At 55.5% G+C, this 18,525-nt stretch overlaps 1 protein-coding gene across 3 annotated transcripts in view; it reads right to left on the bottom strand.

Annotated features, from left to right (window-relative positions):
• PDE4A (phosphodiesterase 4A) overlaps positions 1-10,552 on the bottom strand; it is a 45,167-nt gene extending 34,615 nt beyond the window's left edge. For 2 of the 3 annotated variants that reach the window (XM_036313526.1, XM_036313527.1), the window contains exon 1: positions 6,418-6,731. In XM_036313526.1, coding sequence (XP_036169419.1) covers positions 6,418-6,731 — 314 coding nt within the window. Of the gene's footprint in view, positions 1-6,417; positions 6,732-9,618; positions 9,822-10,475 lie in introns of those variants that run through there. The other variant, XM_036313529.1, reaches the window with a different exon arrangement.
• Between the last annotated feature and the right edge of the window lie 7,973 nt (positions 10,553-18,525).

The following is an 18,525-nucleotide window of genomic DNA, read 5'->3' as shown; positions in this document are numbered from 1 at the left end:
GAGCTTACTCCGATGTGTTTGTGGCTCTTAGGGGTTGGGAAAGCTTGTTTTAAATAAGTGGGCAAATCTCTGTCTTAGGCTACCACCTCTATAAATAGCTTTCTACCTGTTGACTCCACTGTCGTGGGGCCTAGAGTCAGATGGCCCAGGCTTGTCTGGCCTCTGGCACTTAGCCATTTGACCTTGGGACAGTCACTTCATTTCACTAAGCCTCAGTTTTCCCATATGTAAAATGGGTATAATACTACACATCTCATGGATGGACAAGTAAAAGGTTCTAGACGTAGTAAGCACTCACTAAATGCTAGTTACAATTATTATTATTTGACAAAACATTTATGAAGAGCTTATAATGTGCCAGCCGCTGTACTAGCCAGTGATGATGATGATGATGCCAGTCATAGCAACAAACCTTCAGAATGCTTCCTGAGATTCAGCGCCTCTAGCCATGATGTCATTTAATCCTCACAAAACACCTGCAAAGTGATCCTAGTGCTGTCCCTATTTTACAGATGGGAAAACTGAATCTTGGGGAGATAAACCTGCTCTAAGTCACACAGTCAGTGAGTGGCTGATCCAGGCTCTAGACCAGTGTTTGTCACCCTGTATTTTATTATTGCTTCCCTAAGGAGTAGTCTTTTTATTTTATTTATTATTTATTTATTTATTTTAAAGAAATCTTTTATTTATTATTATTATTTTTTTATTGATTTCTTACAGAGAGGAAGGGAGAGGGATAGAGAGTCAGAAACATCGATGAGAGAGAAACATCAATCAGCTGCCTCCTGCACACCCCCTACTGGGGATGTGCCCGCAACCAAGGTACATGCCCTTGACCGGAATCGAACCTGGGACCCTTCAGTCCGCAGGCCAACACTCTATCCACTGAGCCAAACCGGTTATGGCAGGAGTAGCCTTTTTAGACATCCCCCCTTCACCTCCTCCATAAAATGCTAATACCACAGATATACTGTATATTTGTTTATATACTGTGTGAATATGGGGGCTTTGTACATTTTTTTTTTTTTTGAGTAAGAGTGGAAAGGGGGGAGGTGAAGAGAGGGGAGAGAGAGAGGGAGGAACATTAATGTGAGAGAGACACATTGATTGGTTGTCTCTCACACATGCCCGACTGGAGGTTGGGGATGGAACCTCCAACCCAGGTACTGCTCTTGACCAGGAATTGAACCCTTTACCCTCCAGTGTGCAGGCTGACGCTCTAACTACTGAGCAACACTGGCCAGAGCTGTATATACTTTTTTTTAAACATCCACCCCAAGAACCAAATTTTACACCCATGGATGTGATATCTCATTGGGAATGCACGGTTTCCCAACCTGGGCACTACTGACATTTGGTGCCTGTTAATCTCTTGTCCTGGGGGGGAGTCCTGTGTGCTTGTAGTAGAAGCAGAATCCCTGGCCTCTACCTACTAGATGACAAAAGCACCCTCTCAGTCATGACAATTAAAATGTCTCCAGCCATTGCCACAATCTGTCCCTGGGGGGACAGATTGCTTCTAGCTGAGAACTCCTGCTCTAAACCCATGAAGACCCATCACTGGCCACCAGTACCTCTTGGTCCAAGTACAAACAGAACTAGGAAAGACATTCACGTTTACCTGCCCTTAGACTTCCCTGAATTGTTTTGCTGATCCTGCACATCAGACTTTGGGAATAGATTCCTTACAGGCCCATTTCACAGATGGGAAAACCAAGGCTCCGAGAGGGGAACTGACTTGGCCAGCATCACCCAGCTCAGAAGGAACAGACCTGGGATATAAATTCAGTTGAACTGGAATTTTAGCCACTAGGTCCTTCACAGGTCAGTTCCCTTCCAGCCCAGTGAACTTTTCCCTTCCTAGGAAGTCAGAGGTAAACTGAGGCCTGAAGCCAACCTTGACCCGGCTTACAAGGCCCTGACACAAGCTGCCCCATCTCCTCCCTGCCTCATTTCCCTTCACTCACCCCTTGCTCACTACTTTGCTTCCAACATATCATCAGACACATTCCTACCTCAGGAACTTTGTACTGGCTGTTCCCTCTGCTTATCACCCTCATCCTTCAGGCAGCCACATACCATCCCCCCTCTCACTTCACTTAGGTCTCTGCTCAAATGTCATCTCTGCAGAAAGGCCTTCCCTGTCCCCAGGGTCCCCCTTTTCTTCATGTCCCATGTGTCACCATCTGGAATTATCATTATTCCTTTATTTGCTATGTCTTCCTCACTCACTAGTCTGAGAACTGGAGCCACTGCATCTGTCTCTTATATCGTATGTCACAGCCTGAAGATCCTCCATCAATAGCCCTGTTACAGATGAGGAAACTGGGGTTCAGATGGTTAAGTCCTTTCCCAAGGTCACAAGTCAAGGGCAAAGACTGGATTTGAACTTTTTACTCGAGAGTGAAAACAGTGGGTCCAGATGCTCCCCGCCCCCCAAACTCTGTCCTCACCCTGCCAGTCTGTGGCTCCTGCAGACCCAAAAGCCCTGGTTTCTGCAACTCAGAGGGGCTTGCAGTCAACCTGTTACTGGTTAAAGAGGGGACACCCTGGCAGCCAGGGCCTGGGCTTGTGATGTGGAGAACACCCCCTTTCTCTTTGCTGAAGTCATTTTAAGGAAGTGCAGTTCTCAAAACACCAGCTCTTGATCGCCCAGACCTGATGTCAGCCATCTCAGCCTTAACACGGCAGATCTTATTCAGCCGGTTTGCTGATAACAAAACGGAGGCCCAGAGAGGCCTGATCTCTGGCCCCAGGTCACACAGAGCAAAAGGGCAGGGGCACAATCTGAATCTCACCCACTGGTCTGGAGCCGAGGAGACCTGGTTTTTAACCCCAATCCCGCCCCTGCTGGCTGTGTGACCTTGGGCAAGCCACCTCGTCTCTGTTTCCTCGGCAGGAATGGAAAGCCAAAGATGCTGGGAGTTAAAACGCAAGTTGGTGTTAGGAGGCCCTGACGTGGATGTGGACAAGCCCGCGGAGGCCAGACCGGAGCTCCGGGTTCTCAACTTCTCCGCCAAGTTCCTCTCTATCCGCCAGGCGGCGGTGTCCAACGCGCTCGGCTTCAGGGTAGAGGATGGGGATGGCGGCCTGGTCCCACCCCCCCGGGGAAGGAGCAGACCTCATCGGTAGCCTGCGGTCGGCCGGCTTGGCGCCCGCATTCCGAGGCGCTCAATAAGCATGAAATAATAATACGGGGCGCCGCGGCAGTGGCGGCGGCGGCGACTTTGCTCGTCAGGGACAGGTGCGAGCGGCAGGTCCGGACTCTGAGCGCACGCTTAGCCTGCCTGTGCCTTTTCCGTCGTCCAGCAGGGGGCGCGCGGAGACATGTGCTCCCAGCACACATCCAGGGACCTGGGAGCGCCGGAGACAAGGGGAGGCGAGGACCCAAATGGGCACAGAGACCACCGGCCAGAGAGAGACCCCAGTCGGGCTGCCTCCACCCCCTCCAGGGGCCAGGCAGCCAGGCAGCGACTCCCTCGGTGGGGAATGTTTGAGGGCGCAAAGTGGGGCAGTCGAGACGTTGGCTCCACTCTCAATTAAGGCAAGCTCCCCCCGCCCCCAACCACCAGAGTCCTTCTCTTCCTCCAGCTCCATCTGCCTCTTGACAGATCGTGGCGGTGCCATGACTCAGCCCCGCAGGGCGCCAGGAGCACAGTCTCATACATCCCCAGGTCCAGAGGGGGCTGTGGGGTGTGGATGCTATCTCGGATGGGGGCAGGGCCCTCTCTCTGGGGGTTCCTATGACTCAAGTCTGGAAGGCTCTTTGGACCCCCTTTGTGGTGGCTGCATGAACTCCAACGTGGAAAGTGGTGGAACCCCTGTGTGTGCACTGGTAAGACTCCCCTGTCTGGAGAACTGGACTGGCCGAAGGCCCATTCTAAAAAGCGAGGTTCCCATTGGAGGCTTCTCAGTTCCCCCTTCCTCCCTCTGCCTGGCACCAGTGCCCTCCCTCCTGCCACAGCCCCTGGAGGCTACACAGGCCACAGTGAAACAGAAACCTGAGCCTCTGAGGGATGCGGTTGAGGTTCCTGTTTTTCCTTCCCATCCTGGAGCAGGTTCTATGCAGGCCCCACCTCCGCTCCGGAATCCAGGTCCCTGAGTAACTAGCTACTGAGCACTCACTATGTTGAGTCCTTTACACGCATCCTCAATCTCACAGACCTCTTAAAGCAACCCCCAGAGGGCAGTGCTGACAACAGTCCCACTTTACAAATGGGGAAGTTGAGGCTCAGAGAGGGCAAGGCCTTGTACCAGGATGCACAGGCCGTCAGACCGACCCTGTACGGGCATCTCAGCTCTACCATTTCCTGGTTATGTGAGCTTGGGCAAAAAGAAGGGTCTTTGCCATTCTAAGCCTCAGTTTCCCCATCTGTCCAACAGGAATACCTCAAAAGGCACAGGGGATGAGGACTTGTGAAAAATTCCCCCACATGGAGCCTGCCCAAGAGCGAGCCAGTAGGAAACAGATGCCACTAAGATGATGATTATTAGCACTTAGCCACGGTCCCCATCCCCCGAGTGTCAATACCCCAGTGACCAGTCTAGCAGGAGTCCTAGTGCGGGGCCTTAAAAGGGATTAGGGTCCATGGGGGGGGAGGATGGGGGTTAATAGGGGGGTAATGAGGACACATTTGTAATTCCTTAACTAATAAAGAATTTAAAGATTTAAAAAAAAGGGGGGGGTTAGGGTCCAGTTCCTCCTACTGCACCCCACCCCCTCCCTGGTCTCTCAGGACAGTGACCGCTGGCGTGCTGCCCTTGGTCTTGGCATTTCCTGTTGATTCAGTTTTGTTTTCCTTCAGCTCCTCTCCAGTTCCCTTTGGGAAACAGCAGGCTGTGTGTGCAGCCTATGACAATCGCTTCCTGGGAAAAGGTTCTATGGCTGGATGTGTCCCACACTGAGGTGGGTGGAGGTGGCCTTGGGGGCGATGGTGCCTGCTAGAGGTCCCCAGAGCTAGAATAGCAGGGCAATAGCCTAAAAGGACCTCCCTTGGGAATTCCTGGAGTGAGATCACGGCTGAAATGTCTTAGTGATGTTCCAAACAAAAGGGTACTCGGGGGGGGGGGGGGTGGCAAGCAAACCACACAGTCACAGCTGTCAGTCACACGTGACACCAGAGCGCACACAGTGAAACCTCAAGCACCATCAGAACACCAGCTGGGTAGAGGACAGCACATCAGGCACTCAGGAACAAACCCGAAAGTCAGAGCACTGACTCCCGGACACGGGGCTCACGGGCAGCGGAGAGCACGTCACAATGTCTCAATCTCCTTCCTCAGGGAGAACAGGCAGTCCTGCTGACACAATCACATTGTCCTGGGGGTGTACACATTGCAGTGCCACCATCACTGCACCCCAGGAATGCACATGGTCACAGTCGCTGTCCCAGCAGCACACACACTCACTGTCACGATCACTGTAATGGGAGCAGGCTCACTCACAGCATCCCAACAACACAGTCAGTAACACAATTACCACACCCGGGGAGCACACACAGCCACACAGTCACAGTATTCCAGTAGCACAGGCACCGTCCCAGAAGCACACAGTCACAAAAGCACTGTCCTGGGAGGCCACACAGTCCCAGGTTACAATCACAGGACCTCAGAAGCCCTAGCCGGCCAAGGCAGCCACAGCTGGTCATACCCCAACAGCTGGAGCGATGTCAGGTCAGTGAGAGGATACAGTCAGAGACAGCCCAACACACCCCCTCACTAGCACTGTCACCAGGGGAGTCAAGGGTTCCTTCACCCTGTGCTGAGACCATGCACCCCCTGGGCATGTCTCCCTCCTCTGCACAGCTACTGAACCTAACTCTCTCCTGCCCTGAGAAGGGGGCTCCATCTAGCACACAGTCCTCAACACCGTGCTCCCCAAAGAGGCCCTCTCTGGATTTCTTACTCCATCTGCTGCAGGGTGAGTCCACAAATACCCCCATTCCATATAGTCCTCCACCCCCTAGAACCCTGAGAGCCCCTCAGCCTGGAAGAAACACTGGTCCTAGCAGGTGCCCCCCTAAAGAGTGCCCCTAGGACACCCCCAAACACTAGCTTTCAGTACAGTGCTTCCAGGAAAGTCCCTTGAAGTGGTGCCCAGCCTAGCCACTGTCCTGCACTGCCACCAATTAGGGATACAGGCCCCTAAAGCTGCAGCTCTCAACCCAGACCCTGTTATTACCACACGCAGCATGGCCGCCCTAAATCAACCTGAGGATGGGCTTCAGTAATTCTCGGATACAGTGCACTACCAGGGGCCGGGTCCCAGCTACTCCGCAGTAGAACTCTCCTACCCCTACCTCCGCCAGTCACACTGACCCCCAGCCGCATCACAGCGCCCCCTGCGGCCAGCGGGGCGGGTTGCATCATTCCTGGGCGCCTATCCGCTCCGCGCGCGTACATCGCCGGTAGTCTTACCGCCTGCAGCTGCCTCCGCCCGCGCCACTGCTGCCGGTGCCGTGGAAAGACGAGGGCCAGGACATGCGAGACGTGCGCAAGCCTGGCCGGTCGCCAGTGTCCACGGCGTCGGCGCGCTCTATGGGTCGGTGTGGTGGCCGCTCCGGCTCTGCGCGCTCCGCGCTGTCCGAGTAGCCGCGTTGCTGGATACGGATAGGGGTTCGCGGCTGCCGCCACAGGTGCTGGGGAGGCGGCTTCAGGGTGGCCTGACCCTCCCGGGGCCCGGGCAGCGACAAAGACAGGCTCCTCTCCGAGGAGACGGCCGGGGGCTCCATGTCGCCGGCCCCCCACCTGCACCCCAGGGGGCCCCGGCCTCTTCTCCACGCTGCACCCTACTCAGCTGCGTGAGAGCCGAAGTGCCCGGGTCCCCGAGGGTGCGCCCGGCCTCGGTGGGGCCATGGCGCCCCGGGGATCAGACCCGGGGGCGCTAAGGGCCGATCGCCCCCGGGCCGGGCGCCAAAGCTTCCAGCCTGTGCTTGGCGCTCTGTTCCGTGCCCGGCAGCGCTCTCCGCGCTTGGCGCCGGGTTCGGCGCCGGCCCCGGTTCCCCGCCCCGTCCCGCCCCTCCCCGCTCCCCGCTCCCCGCCCGCCGCGGTTGTCAGCACCGCCCCCCTCCTCCTCGGTCCCGACCAGTGGGGGGCAGTCACCCGAGGAGGGGGGGCCCCTTCCCGCCCACGCAGAGCCCGGCTCGGGGCTGGGAGGGGGCGCGGGAGCGCGGTTCTCTCCAGAGTGCCCAGCCTAGCAGCGGCGCGCACCGACAGGAAGGAGTTAAACGGTTAATCCGATCGGGAAGACATCCGAGTGGTTGCCGGTGCGTCAGGCAGTCCGTCCATCTTGGCGGGGCGGAGCCCGGTGCTGGCGTGTCCTCGCCGCTAACCCTGGCCGGGGGCCCAAACGAGTGGGACGTGGCCCCGGTGCCACAGACGCGGTCCCTGCGGCGGGCGGCGGCGGAGTGCGGGGGATCTCCTGTCGGTGGGTCGGAGAATGGGGATGGCGTGTGCCCGGGGCGGGATGTGCAGGCAGGCGGCCCCTTCCGAGGGTTGTCTGTGTTTTTGCTGTCTTGGAAGTGTGTGCGCGCACGTGGTTGGCTGCCGAAGGCTGCCTGTTTCTTTGGATTTCTCTGTGTGTGTGTCTGCGTGTCTGTGGGTGAAGGCTGTGCGCACACATGTGCTGCCTGCTGGAAAGTGCGCGGTCCGTCCCGGTGGCCTGGGGTTCTGCATGTGCTCCCACGCCTCTGGGTGTGTACGGTGCTCGCGGAGTTGTGCACGGGATTCAGCCTCCGGGATTCAGCCTCCGTTGTTTGACTGTCGTGTCTGAGAGAGTCCGTGTGTGTGTGTGTGTGTGTGTGTGTGTGTGTGTGTGTGTGTGTGGTTGGCCTGGGGCCGCTTTGGGGTGTTTCTAATGTGTTTCTTTGGTTCCCGTGTGGCTCCAAGAGGACATCCTGTGGCCAATACCCCAGCTGCCCGCCCACCGCTCTAAGTTCCGCTGCCTCTTTAAAGCGCATCTGCAGGAGGTAAACTGAGGCAGGTCTCCAGAAGCCGCGGAACGCACCCCCATGCTCTTTTCAGGCGAGTAAACAGCCAAGCTCCTCCCCGCGGCCCCCCGCCGGCAGAGCCCCCCTTCCGGCACCTAAATCGGGAGTCTCCGTGACTCACGCTCCCGCCTCCCCAAGCGCCGCGCGGAGCGAGCGAGCTTGAGCTGAGAACAAGCGGGATCCAAGCGTCCCCCCTTACCCCGCCCTGGCAGGCCCTTGCCGAGCCCTGGTGGCAGCCCCGCAGGGGGACCCCGCTGCCCCACCCGCCTGGCAGAGGCACTCACACGTTAACCGACTTAGGTGCGAGTCCGTGAAAGCAGACCCTTGCCCCCGTGAGCCCCCCTCCCGGGCTCCTCCAGGCTGGCTGTGCCGTGTTTCACCGCCCCCACCCCCGCACTGTTCTTATATTAAAAAAAAAAAAAAAAAAAAAAAAAAAAAAAAAAGCCTGTCTCCAACCTCCACAGCCATTTTTCTCCCCCACCAGAGGGGGCTCCAGGCGTGGGCGAAGGTGGAGCAAGAACCGGCTCCCCATCGGCAGCAGTGGGTATCCCAAAGGTCAGAGTGTGTCTCCCACTCCCCACAGGGACCCTCCCGCAAGTATACACTCAAACGGCCTCTAGGGGATTTGCAAAGGCTGCCGGTCCTTCCAAGATCAATTGAGGCTCCTGGGCTGGGCCGAAGTTTGGGGAATGGGGCCAGAGCTCTGGAGGCAACAGTAGGATGGGGGTGGGGGTGGGGGGCGAGTGTCAGGCCACAGGGGGTTGCAGAAGGAGAGCACAAGCCCGTAGGCCAGGCTGTAGTCGGAGTTGTAGCCTGAGGCTGAGGTGGATCAGCTTCCTAAAGTATGGAGGTGAGAGGGATTGGGGTGGGTGGGGCGCGGTACAATAGACCACCTTAGGGGGGAATGACAGTCACTTCTTCCTCCCTCTTGTCAATGAACCTTTGTACCATTCTCCAAGCAGAGTCTCCAAATCTTCCAACTGAGCAGATGAAAGGGGTGGGGAGATCAAGGCTGCAGAACACTGTGGCCTGGGGAGGGCAGTGGGGTCAGGGGCCGGAAAGCAGCCAGGACCAGCTCAGCTGTCTGGCTTCTGAACTCATCCTTGGGCCAAAATGGGGGTTGGAGTGCCCTGGGAGGATCCCCGATGAGAAACAGCAAGAAAGTGCAATGTAAAGTTTCGAAGATACCTCTCACATCTCCCCAAGGGAAAGAAAAATGCCAAGCCAGGCCTCCTCCAGGATCCCACCTTCCCCTTCAAGTCCTGGAAGAAACAGAATCTTCCTAGAAGGGTACATAGAGGTGCACAGCAGACTGATCAGAGGCTTGCTCCATGGCCTGACCCAGCTCTCTGAATGTGGGGGCACCATTGGGAACTAGGGCTGAAAGCCCTTTTCGAAACCCTTGCTGACTCAGGCAGCTGCAAAATGGAAGAAAGGTTTTCTGGAGGCTGTAATGGGGCACCGTGGGGGAGGGGTGTCACAGCCTGACCCACCAGACGCCAGGAGACGGTTCAGCTGATTTTGCAAAAGGCAGGGAGCCTGGAGCACAAGAAAGGGCTGCTGACTGGACCTAGCCCAGCTGGCCCTGTTCCTCCACCCTACCTTCCAGCCTGCTCCCCCTCCTGCCTACCTGTCGGCTCTGGTGATGGAAATCCGCGGAGGGATCAGAAGTGGCAGCGTGGTGGGCCGTGGGAGCACAGGGACCCCAGGGTCCCAGAGCTCAGGGTCCGCCCAGCCCAGGCCAGGACCAGTGGAGAGGCGACGGCGAGGGCGTCGTAGGAGGTCGGCCCCCAGCATGTTCGTATGGCTGGGTTCGGGGGTCTCCCCTGGCCTCTAAGAAGGGACAAAGGCGGGATGGGTGCAGGGCCTGGCCAGGCAGCTAGCTGTGAGCCCCTCCCCACAATATTGCCCCTCCCTCGCCACCTGGGAGAGCTTCATGGGGGTATAGGCTCCTGTGTCCTCCACTCAATCGGAGCCACTCGCTGATCCCTCCCACAGAAGATGCTTTCCCATCCCTTACTTCTGAGGGGTTCCCCTTCTCAGTCACAATTTTTGTGGGGGTCCCTCTTGAAGTTTCAGCCCTGTGGCTCTGGGCCCTCATGACTGTACCCTGTCCTTCATATGAGCTCCCTCGAACACATCCCCTTTTTAGGATCTCTTCCCACTTCCACGTTTAAGCAGCCCCCTCTTTGTCTTAATATCTGTGGGCCCTCTCACATCTGAGACCCACAAGACCTCACCCACAACTCCACCCACAATCCTTTGCGACTTCAGAAGCCCCTTGGAAGCCCCTGCCTTCTGCCTTTGGGCAGAGGGACTCAATCCTGGCGGCAGGAGAATAATGGAATCAAGGGAGTAAACTGAGGCACGAGGAGTCTTGACTCCTCGCGACCACTTAGTAAACAGCTGTGGTCACTAGAGGGCGCCCGTCCCCCCCCAACTCGCGCTGCCCAAGCCCCGCCCCCAGCCTGGCCCCGTCCCTCACACCTCGTCCACGGATAGGACACTGCGACTCCTCTTCATCCCGCCAACCTAGAGCTCCATTTGGGCTGCGGGGACCATGCCGGCCCGAGCCAGCGCCTCCTGCAGGACCAAGACAAAAGCATCCACCATTAGCAAGCTGGGGCTCCCCCTGCCGGCCGGGCCTGGAATCCGCCCCGCCTTACGTCAATTGCCTCTCTCGGGGAGTGACGTCAGGAGGCTGCTGACGCACTGCCCGTCTGTGACGTTTCGCCCGTTGCCCGAGCGACAGCTGACGCACTTCTAGGCTCCAGACTGCGTCAATGCGGGTGTCGCTAAGCACACACATTCGGCTCCCTTCCTCCCGTGGGGTCTAACCCCGGCCAGGGGATCGATTGATCTATTCCGCAGCGCAGACCCGGAGTTCCCAGATTCGGCCGCACGCAGCTCGTGATCTGAGCGGGGGGGGGGGGGGGGGGGGAGGTGGCGGGAGAGGAAAGGGAAAGGCTGGCGGAAGCGTCGCCTCCGAGCTGTTGGGCCTTTAAGCCTAAACCCGAAATAGCTCCGATGTGCGGGGGCCGGGCGCAGAGAGACGCCGGCTTGGGCACAGATGGGGGACGCGCAGGCAGAGGCGCACGGAGACAGACAGGGACGCGTGGAAATAGAAACAGACAGGGACACAGACGCAGCTCCGGATGTTGAGTGCGCTCTGCTGCAAGCGATCCTTGGCTAAAATCTTGGGGGAGGGAAAGGCTCGCTCACTTCTTACCCGAAGGCTGCAAATTGCTGCTGGGTGTGTGGCTGTGACTCAGTGACTTAAACACTTCGGAGCCTCACTTTCTCCTCTGTGAAATGGAATGATAATTTCTACGGGGTCCATGTGAGAATGAAATGAGATCAGACCGTATTGAATTCTCAGAAAACAGTGTCTGCACCCAGTAGGTGCTTAATGAATGCTGGTAACATCTGAACTTGTAAGAGCATGTTAGAACCCAAATCAGATCATGTCCCACTCTGCTCAGAGCTCTCCATGGCTTTCACCTCACTCAGGGGAAAAAGGCAAAGTTCTCACTCACCAGGAGGCCCACGAAGTCCTGTCAGATGTGCCCAACCCCCTTCCTGCCCTCACATTCCTCCTACTCTCCCTCTGGCTCACTCTCATCCGTCCACCCTGGCCTCTTGGCTATTTCTGGACACACCAGACACTGTCCAGCTTCAGGGCCTTTGCACTTACTGTTTCCTCTGCCTGGAACTCTCTACCCTTGACTAATCACAGGCCCCTCACATTCTTCAGGTCTTTGTTCATAGCTCACCTTTTCAGGCGTTTCTCTCCTGCACCTCTGTTTAAAGTTGCTATGCCCTCGGGATTCCTAACCCCCTTATCTTGCTCTATTTTTCCACAGCACTGTCACCTCACAACATACTATGTAATTTATTTATTGCATCTATTGTCTGTCTCTTCCCAAAATAGAATATCAGCTGCAGTAGGACAAGAATATTTTCTTTTGCCTGGCTGGTGGGGCTCAGTGGTTAGGCGTCAACCTGTGAACCAGGAGGTCGTGATTGATTCCGGGTCAGGGCCCATGCCTGAGTTACAGGCTCCATCCCCAGTGTGGGGCGTGCATGAGGTAGCCAATCAATGATTCTCTCTCATCAGTGATGTTTCTCTCTCTCCCTCTCCCTCTCCCTTCCTCTCTGAAATCAATAAAGATGTTTTTTAAAGAATATTTTATTTTATTCATTACTGTATCCCCAGTGCCTCGAACTGAATCTGGAACATAGTAGACTCTTGGTAAGTATTTGTTCAATGTCTGGTCGTTATTTGAGGACTCAGTAACATATTTATAAAGCTCCTAGTATACCTAGTATACCTATTAGGACTAGCTACTTAACCCCTATTTTGGCTCTCATTTTTCTTACTTTATTGCATTAGCTAGCATTTCAGTTCAATGTCAACTAGTAGAAGTGAATGTAAACATCATCTTACCGGCCCAGTATTTAGCATGAGGCAAGCCTGCAATGGACAGTTGTTGAACAAATAAACTAATGTATAACGATAGCTTAAAGGTCACCCCCCTCCCCCTTCTCAGCCAGACTGAATCAGTCCATATTCTGGGTTCCCATTGCTGCCTATTCTGCCCCTATTAAAGCACTCATCATTTTGGGGTCATTATCTATAGTCCCTATTAGAACTTTGTGAGAGCAAGAAATGCTACCTATTTCATCACCTAGGTCCCCGCACAGAGTCTCAATGAAAGCTGAATGAATAAGCGACACAGGAAGAGAAAGGCGCCCTCTGTCTATATGCAGTCAGATAGATGTGCAGAGACAGGCAGAGAAAGGGCTATGCAGCAAGGGCCATGCTCAGGCTCCAGAATTACACTGACAGAGCTGCATTCAAATGCCGGCACTGCTACTTATTAGATGGATACCCTTGGGCAAGTTGCCCAGCCTGAGTCTCAGTTACCTACTTGAGGGGGTTCTTGTGAAGACGAAGTGAAGCCACGCATATGAGGCTCTGAACACAGTGCCTGGTAAACAGTAGGTTCTCACAAAACAGTGGCTACTGTTTCATTTAGTAATAACAACCAGCACTGTTGTTGAATCACATGAGGCTCACATGGGAGACGGCAACACGTTCACAGAGACCTCACTTCCTCCCCTCCGCCCCTCCCCACACCAGTCTCCTTGCTGTTTCTCAAACACTCCAAACATATTCAGACTTGAGGGCTATTGCCTCCATCCAGAAAACCATCCTCAGATAGCCTGCGCTCCTCCCTCTGCCCTGGTCTCCCTGGCTCTTGTTTTAAATGTGCATTGTGATTTCAGAGAGAAAAGGAGAGAGAAAAACAAACACCCATCAATGATGAGCATCATTAATTGGCTGCCTCCCGCAAGCCCTCTCCTGGGGACTGAAGCCCTCTCCTGGGGACTGAGCTCACAACCCAAGCACGTGCCTTGACTGGGAATCAAACTGTGACCTCCTGGTTCAGAGGCCCCCGCTCAACCACTGAGCCACACCAGCTGGGCTTATTTTGCTTGTTTTAGGCTTATAACATTCTACCAAGCCATCGAATTTACCTCCTATGTATTTTTTATTTTTTTAAATATATTTTATTGATTTTTTACAGAGAGGAAGGGAGAGAGATAGATAGAAACATCGATGAAAGAGAAACATCGATCAGCTGCCTCCTGCACATCTCCTGCTGGGGATATGCCCGCAACCCAGGTACATGCCCTTGACCGGAATCGAACCTGGGACCTTTCAGTCCGCAGGCCGACGCTCTATCCACTGAGCCAAACCGGTTTCGGCCCTCCTATGTATTTTTTTAATTTGCCTTCTATTTTTATTAGCTTTTGCCTGTCCTTTGATTAGTACATGAGGTCAGATGTTGGTCAGATGCCGCTAGGACAATACTAGCATAGAGTAGGTACTCAACAAATAGCACTTGAGTCCCAGACGGTGTTTCTAAGTGGTTAGAGCACAGGCCCACACACCGAAGCATCACAGGTTCCATACCCTGTGATGTACCCTTGCAGCTTCACTCCCCGGCCACAGCCAGGGTACATGCAGGAGACAACTGATCAATGTCTCTCTCCTACAGACATTGATTTTTCTCCCCTGTCTCCCCCCCTTCCCTCCCTCCCGCTCTCTCAAAAAATCAATTGAAAAATATCCTCGCATGAGGATTAACAAAAAAATAACTCTTAAATGAATGAATCTGGTTGACTCCATCTTCTTTGGGTCTCTGCTCAAAGTCATCTCCTTCCAGATCCTTCCCTGACAGATGCCTCCCTCAAAACTATTGCTCTTTGTCCCTCACTCAGCCTTTTCTTCTTGGCTCTCATCATCCCTGACATATCTTTATGTTTCTGCTTTCCCCAACCCCTAAGTTTCATGAGGGCAGGGAATTTTTCTGTCTTGTTATAGCTTTATCGAATATCAATCCATGGACATGTAAACTGTGCAGTCCCACAAGGCCTTACACTTAGAACGTTTAAGGCTCTGCTGTCATCTTGAAATTCTTCATCATTTTGAACAGGGACCTTGCATTTTCATTTTTCCCTGGGCTCTGCAAATTTTGCAGCCAGTCCTGGAAATATCCCCAGTGCATGGAACAGCCCATGGTAGGTGCTCAGGACTTGTGGAATGAAGGAAGGAAAGGAGGAGTGGACAGCCAGAGGAGCCCCACAGGCCAGGGACGGGAGGGGAAGACACTCAGGCCACCATTGTCTGGATACCGGTGCACATTTGAGGAAACCAGTCCTGGCAGAAAGCTGGACATGGGAGGCAAGGCATCAGCCTCTAAGCCTGCTTTCCCCTCCCCTGGGCAGCAGGCAGTCTGGGGATGGGGCGGGAGGGGGAGTCCAGATGGCAGAGCAGGCCACTCTGGGCCGCTGGCACCAGGCTCAGGCTGAGAGGCCTTTTCCCCCACCTGACCTGTCAGCGCCAATCAGCAGCAGTCCAGCCTGGGAGCCTCTGGCTGGGCCTGAAAGAAGAGAGCTGGCTTCACCCAGCCTGATATCCCACCCTCACCACCACCCCCACCTCCCTCCCTCAGCAGGATATGGGGATGGGTGGCCAACAAGAAGGAAGGCAGTGAGGATCAAGGCCTTGTCCAAACCTTGGCCCTGAGCATCCAGGCCAGACAAGCTCTATGCTTGGTGTTGAGTGGGGCTGGGAAAAATTTAGAGGCCATGAGTATGTGTGTGCATGAGACTTTGTACACAGCGGTGCATGAGCAGTTAGATGGGTGGGATTTTTTACGAGTTTGAGTTTGTGTAGTTGAGACCAGACCATACCTGCAGGAGTGTAGGTGACAAGGTGGTGCCACATCAGTCTATGTGGGCATGACGTTGGATGTGTATCTGTGTGATTGTGATGAGTGCATGTGTGTGTGGGTGGGGGGTGGGAGGTGGGGAGTACGTGCATGTGGATGCAACAGGAAGCAGCTTTTCACAGTGGCTTGAAATCTAGAATTTGGGTTCAAATCTTTGCTCAGCCACTCACCAGCTATGTGGCCTCAGGCACTTTATTTAGGTTCTCAGTCTAGGGTGTTAGTGTGACTACGTTTGTCTGGGTGTGTGTGTATGTGTACAGAGTAGTTCTATTCTACGAGGTCTTCATGGATATCCAACCTAAAGGGGACTCTTTCGTTTTTCTTTCCTGTCACAAGCTGTCCTAATCACCATTTGTGGTTATCCATTTATTTCTGTTTCTCCCACTAAACGTGAGCTCATAGAGGCATGGAGCTTTGTTCTGTTCACTACTGTGTCCCAGCACCTGACATACAATAGGCGCTGAATAATTGTTGGATAAATGCAGGGCTGTGTCTGCGTAGTACAGAGAGAGAGGTGGGTGCTGGCTGGGCATCATGGGTTCCTAGAGGGCCCTGTGCCCAAGTCTGATCTCTGTCTTCCCTTCTCAGCTATTGACAACTATTCCTTCAGCCACCCTCACGTTTATGGGAATGATGATACGTCATCAACTCCCTATATCACCTTTGACAACACCTTTCCCTTCTCTGGGTCTTAGGGACTTCATTCACCTCGTTTGTAAAATGGGAGGGTGGATGGACTGACGGGTTCATGTTAAGCCTTCTTCCTGACCTAAATTGCTATGGAAAGTCTCAATCTAATTTCCTCTTTAATTCATTCAATATTTATTGAGCACTGATCTGAAGCTGGACCTGCCCTCATACGTAGAGCTGAAGTGAAAAAGGAAAGAAGATACAAACCAGAAATCTCGTGTATCTCCAGCACCACCCCACCTCAGCCACTCTCTTCGCCTGATGGAATTTTAGTCTTCACAGTCTGAAATCACAGTGGGTATTTCTGTTGACACAGTGATCTTGCTCCCTTACCAGTCTTGAGAGCAGGGACCCAGCTGGTCTCATTGCTACAGCCCCACAGCCTGATTGCAGTGCCCTGGCACATAGTAAGCACTTGGAAAATAGCTGTGAAATGAGCCAATAAATGATGCAGCAGGAGCAGGCTCGCATGCATGACCTAGCAGATGCCTTGACGTGTCATTACCCATTTTGCAGATGGGAAAACTGAGGCTCAGGAAGGCAAGCCATTTGCTGGGTCCCACTGCAGCTAAGAGTGTGTGGCTGTGGGATGCAGCAAAGGAAACTTGGATAGCCCAGAGGGGCACTACCAAACCCCCCCCATCCCCCGTCTTTCCTCATAGGTACAAGACACAGAACCCCCCCCACCCCCCCACCCCCCGGTTGCGCTGATTTGGGGGGAGGGGAGAGGGCAGGACAGTGCAAAACACTATCTCCAGAGCTGGCGATGCTATGTTGGCAGATTAGAAACAGCTTGGCGCTGATGGGGGAGCTACCGGCGCCCGCTCCCCAATTCTATGAGCAGGGGCACCGGGGACCCTATTTACCTGGGGCCAGTCAGCCACAGTTTCCGAAGCCAGGGAGAGATCCCCGCACCTACCCGGGAATCCCCAGCGTAAGGGGACCTCCCCACACAGCTCCAGCCCGTAGGCAGGCCTGAAGCCCTCAAAGGGCGCACTGGGGGCCCAGACTTTCCGGTGGAACGGGGGAAGCCCCCAACATCTTGGCCCCCTCCCTCGGGGCGCCTGGTACCCCTCTCCGCCGCACACACAGCAGGAAGCTTACCTTGTAGGAGGGGTCTGGGGAAGGGATGCCCGCCCTCTCCAGCCGGGAGGTGGGGTGGCGGGAGGGAAACGGGGATCTCCAGACCCTTTGTTTGCTGGTGTGTGTGTGTGTGTGTGTGTGTGTGTGTGTGTGTGTGTGTGTGTGTGTGAGCGGTTAGGAGACCCGCTGGGGTATGAGTCCGTGCGCGCGCGTGCCCGGGCGGTGGCGGCCGGAGAGATGCTGGACTGCCCCAGCTGAGGGGGGAGGGGAAGGAGAGGGGGACTCCCGCGCCCGCCCGCCCTCCCACTCCCGGGTTGAATGGAGCTCGAGGTGGAGGGGCGGTAGCTTTCGTCTGGATGGCTCCACCCCCTCCCGAGCCGGGGAATCCCCCCAATTTGGAGACCCTTATTCCATTCCCTCCAGCTTCCTCGCTCCAAAAGCTCGATCTGGAGGAGTCTGGGAAGAGGCGCCTTGCATCCGAGGGGCTGGCGCTTCTCCCACCCCACCGGTCCCCACGAAGTGGCCTTTAATCGGAGATAATCCTGGCCTTAGGCTGCAGCACGACCTTTTATCCCGGTTTCAAAGCGAGGGTTGGGATTGACGAAGGTGTGCGGCTGAGGTCGCCCAAGCGCAGAGTAATGGAGTCCTTGGAGCTCGGCAGAGGAAGAGGGCCCCCACGCGAAAGGGGAGAGGCTATGAGCGGTCCTTGAGTACCCGGCGAGGAAAGCCCATCCACACCTCCACCATTCCCCCCGCCCCATCACCACCTGCGTGGGGCCTGGGGCACTGGCCGCTGGACAGACATTAGCGGCACCCAGCGGCCGCACAGGGACACGCCGCCGCGTACCCGCTCGGCAGACACGCGGTGGGGTTGGGGCGGGAGGGGTCCGGGTGATTCTAGTGGGTGAACGCGAGTCCCGCTCATAAGCGGCAGGAGATAGGAGTGGGACAAGGAGGCTCTGATCCCAACCGGGGAAACACCAGCCCCCAAAGCAGGGCCACATCACGGCCAGCCAAGGGCAGGGTCATATTACTCCTCTTAGACCCTCCCAGGGCAAGATCCTGCACCCCTCGTTTTGGGAAGTCCCCTCAGATCACACCCCACCCCGATTCACAATGGATAGGGGGCAGGTCTCCTCGCCGAGGCCCCGCCCCTGCAGTGGGTTCAGGCTGTCGCTGTGGCGTGGCTAGGAGGACAATTCTCTCGCTCAGTCTCACCAACTGCCCCCCACCTGCGGCTGCCGTAAATTCCCACTGTGAGGCAGCGGGAGATGAGGGGGGCGCGAGGTTGGGGCGCCCTCAGGTATACCCCCCGGAGGTGCCTAGCGGGGACCCCGAGTCGGGGCTCGGGAGGCCGGAACACGCGCTCTAGTCCCTTTAAGACTCCAGCTCGGTCGCCAGCGCCGCCGCCGCAGTTACTAGGGATATGGCGTCATCTGCGGGTGGGGCTTACGCGCCCGACC

This window comes from Myotis myotis, unplaced genomic scaffold (assembly GCF_014108235.1).
Source record: "Myotis myotis isolate mMyoMyo1 unplaced genomic scaffold, mMyoMyo1.p scaffold_m19_p_6, whole genome shotgun sequence".
NCBI classification, from domain to species: domain Eukaryota; kingdom Metazoa; phylum Chordata; class Mammalia; order Chiroptera; family Vespertilionidae; genus Myotis; species Myotis myotis.
The sequence above is the reverse complement of the archived record's forward strand: the minus strand, read 5'-3'. Positions and strand labels throughout refer to the sequence as shown.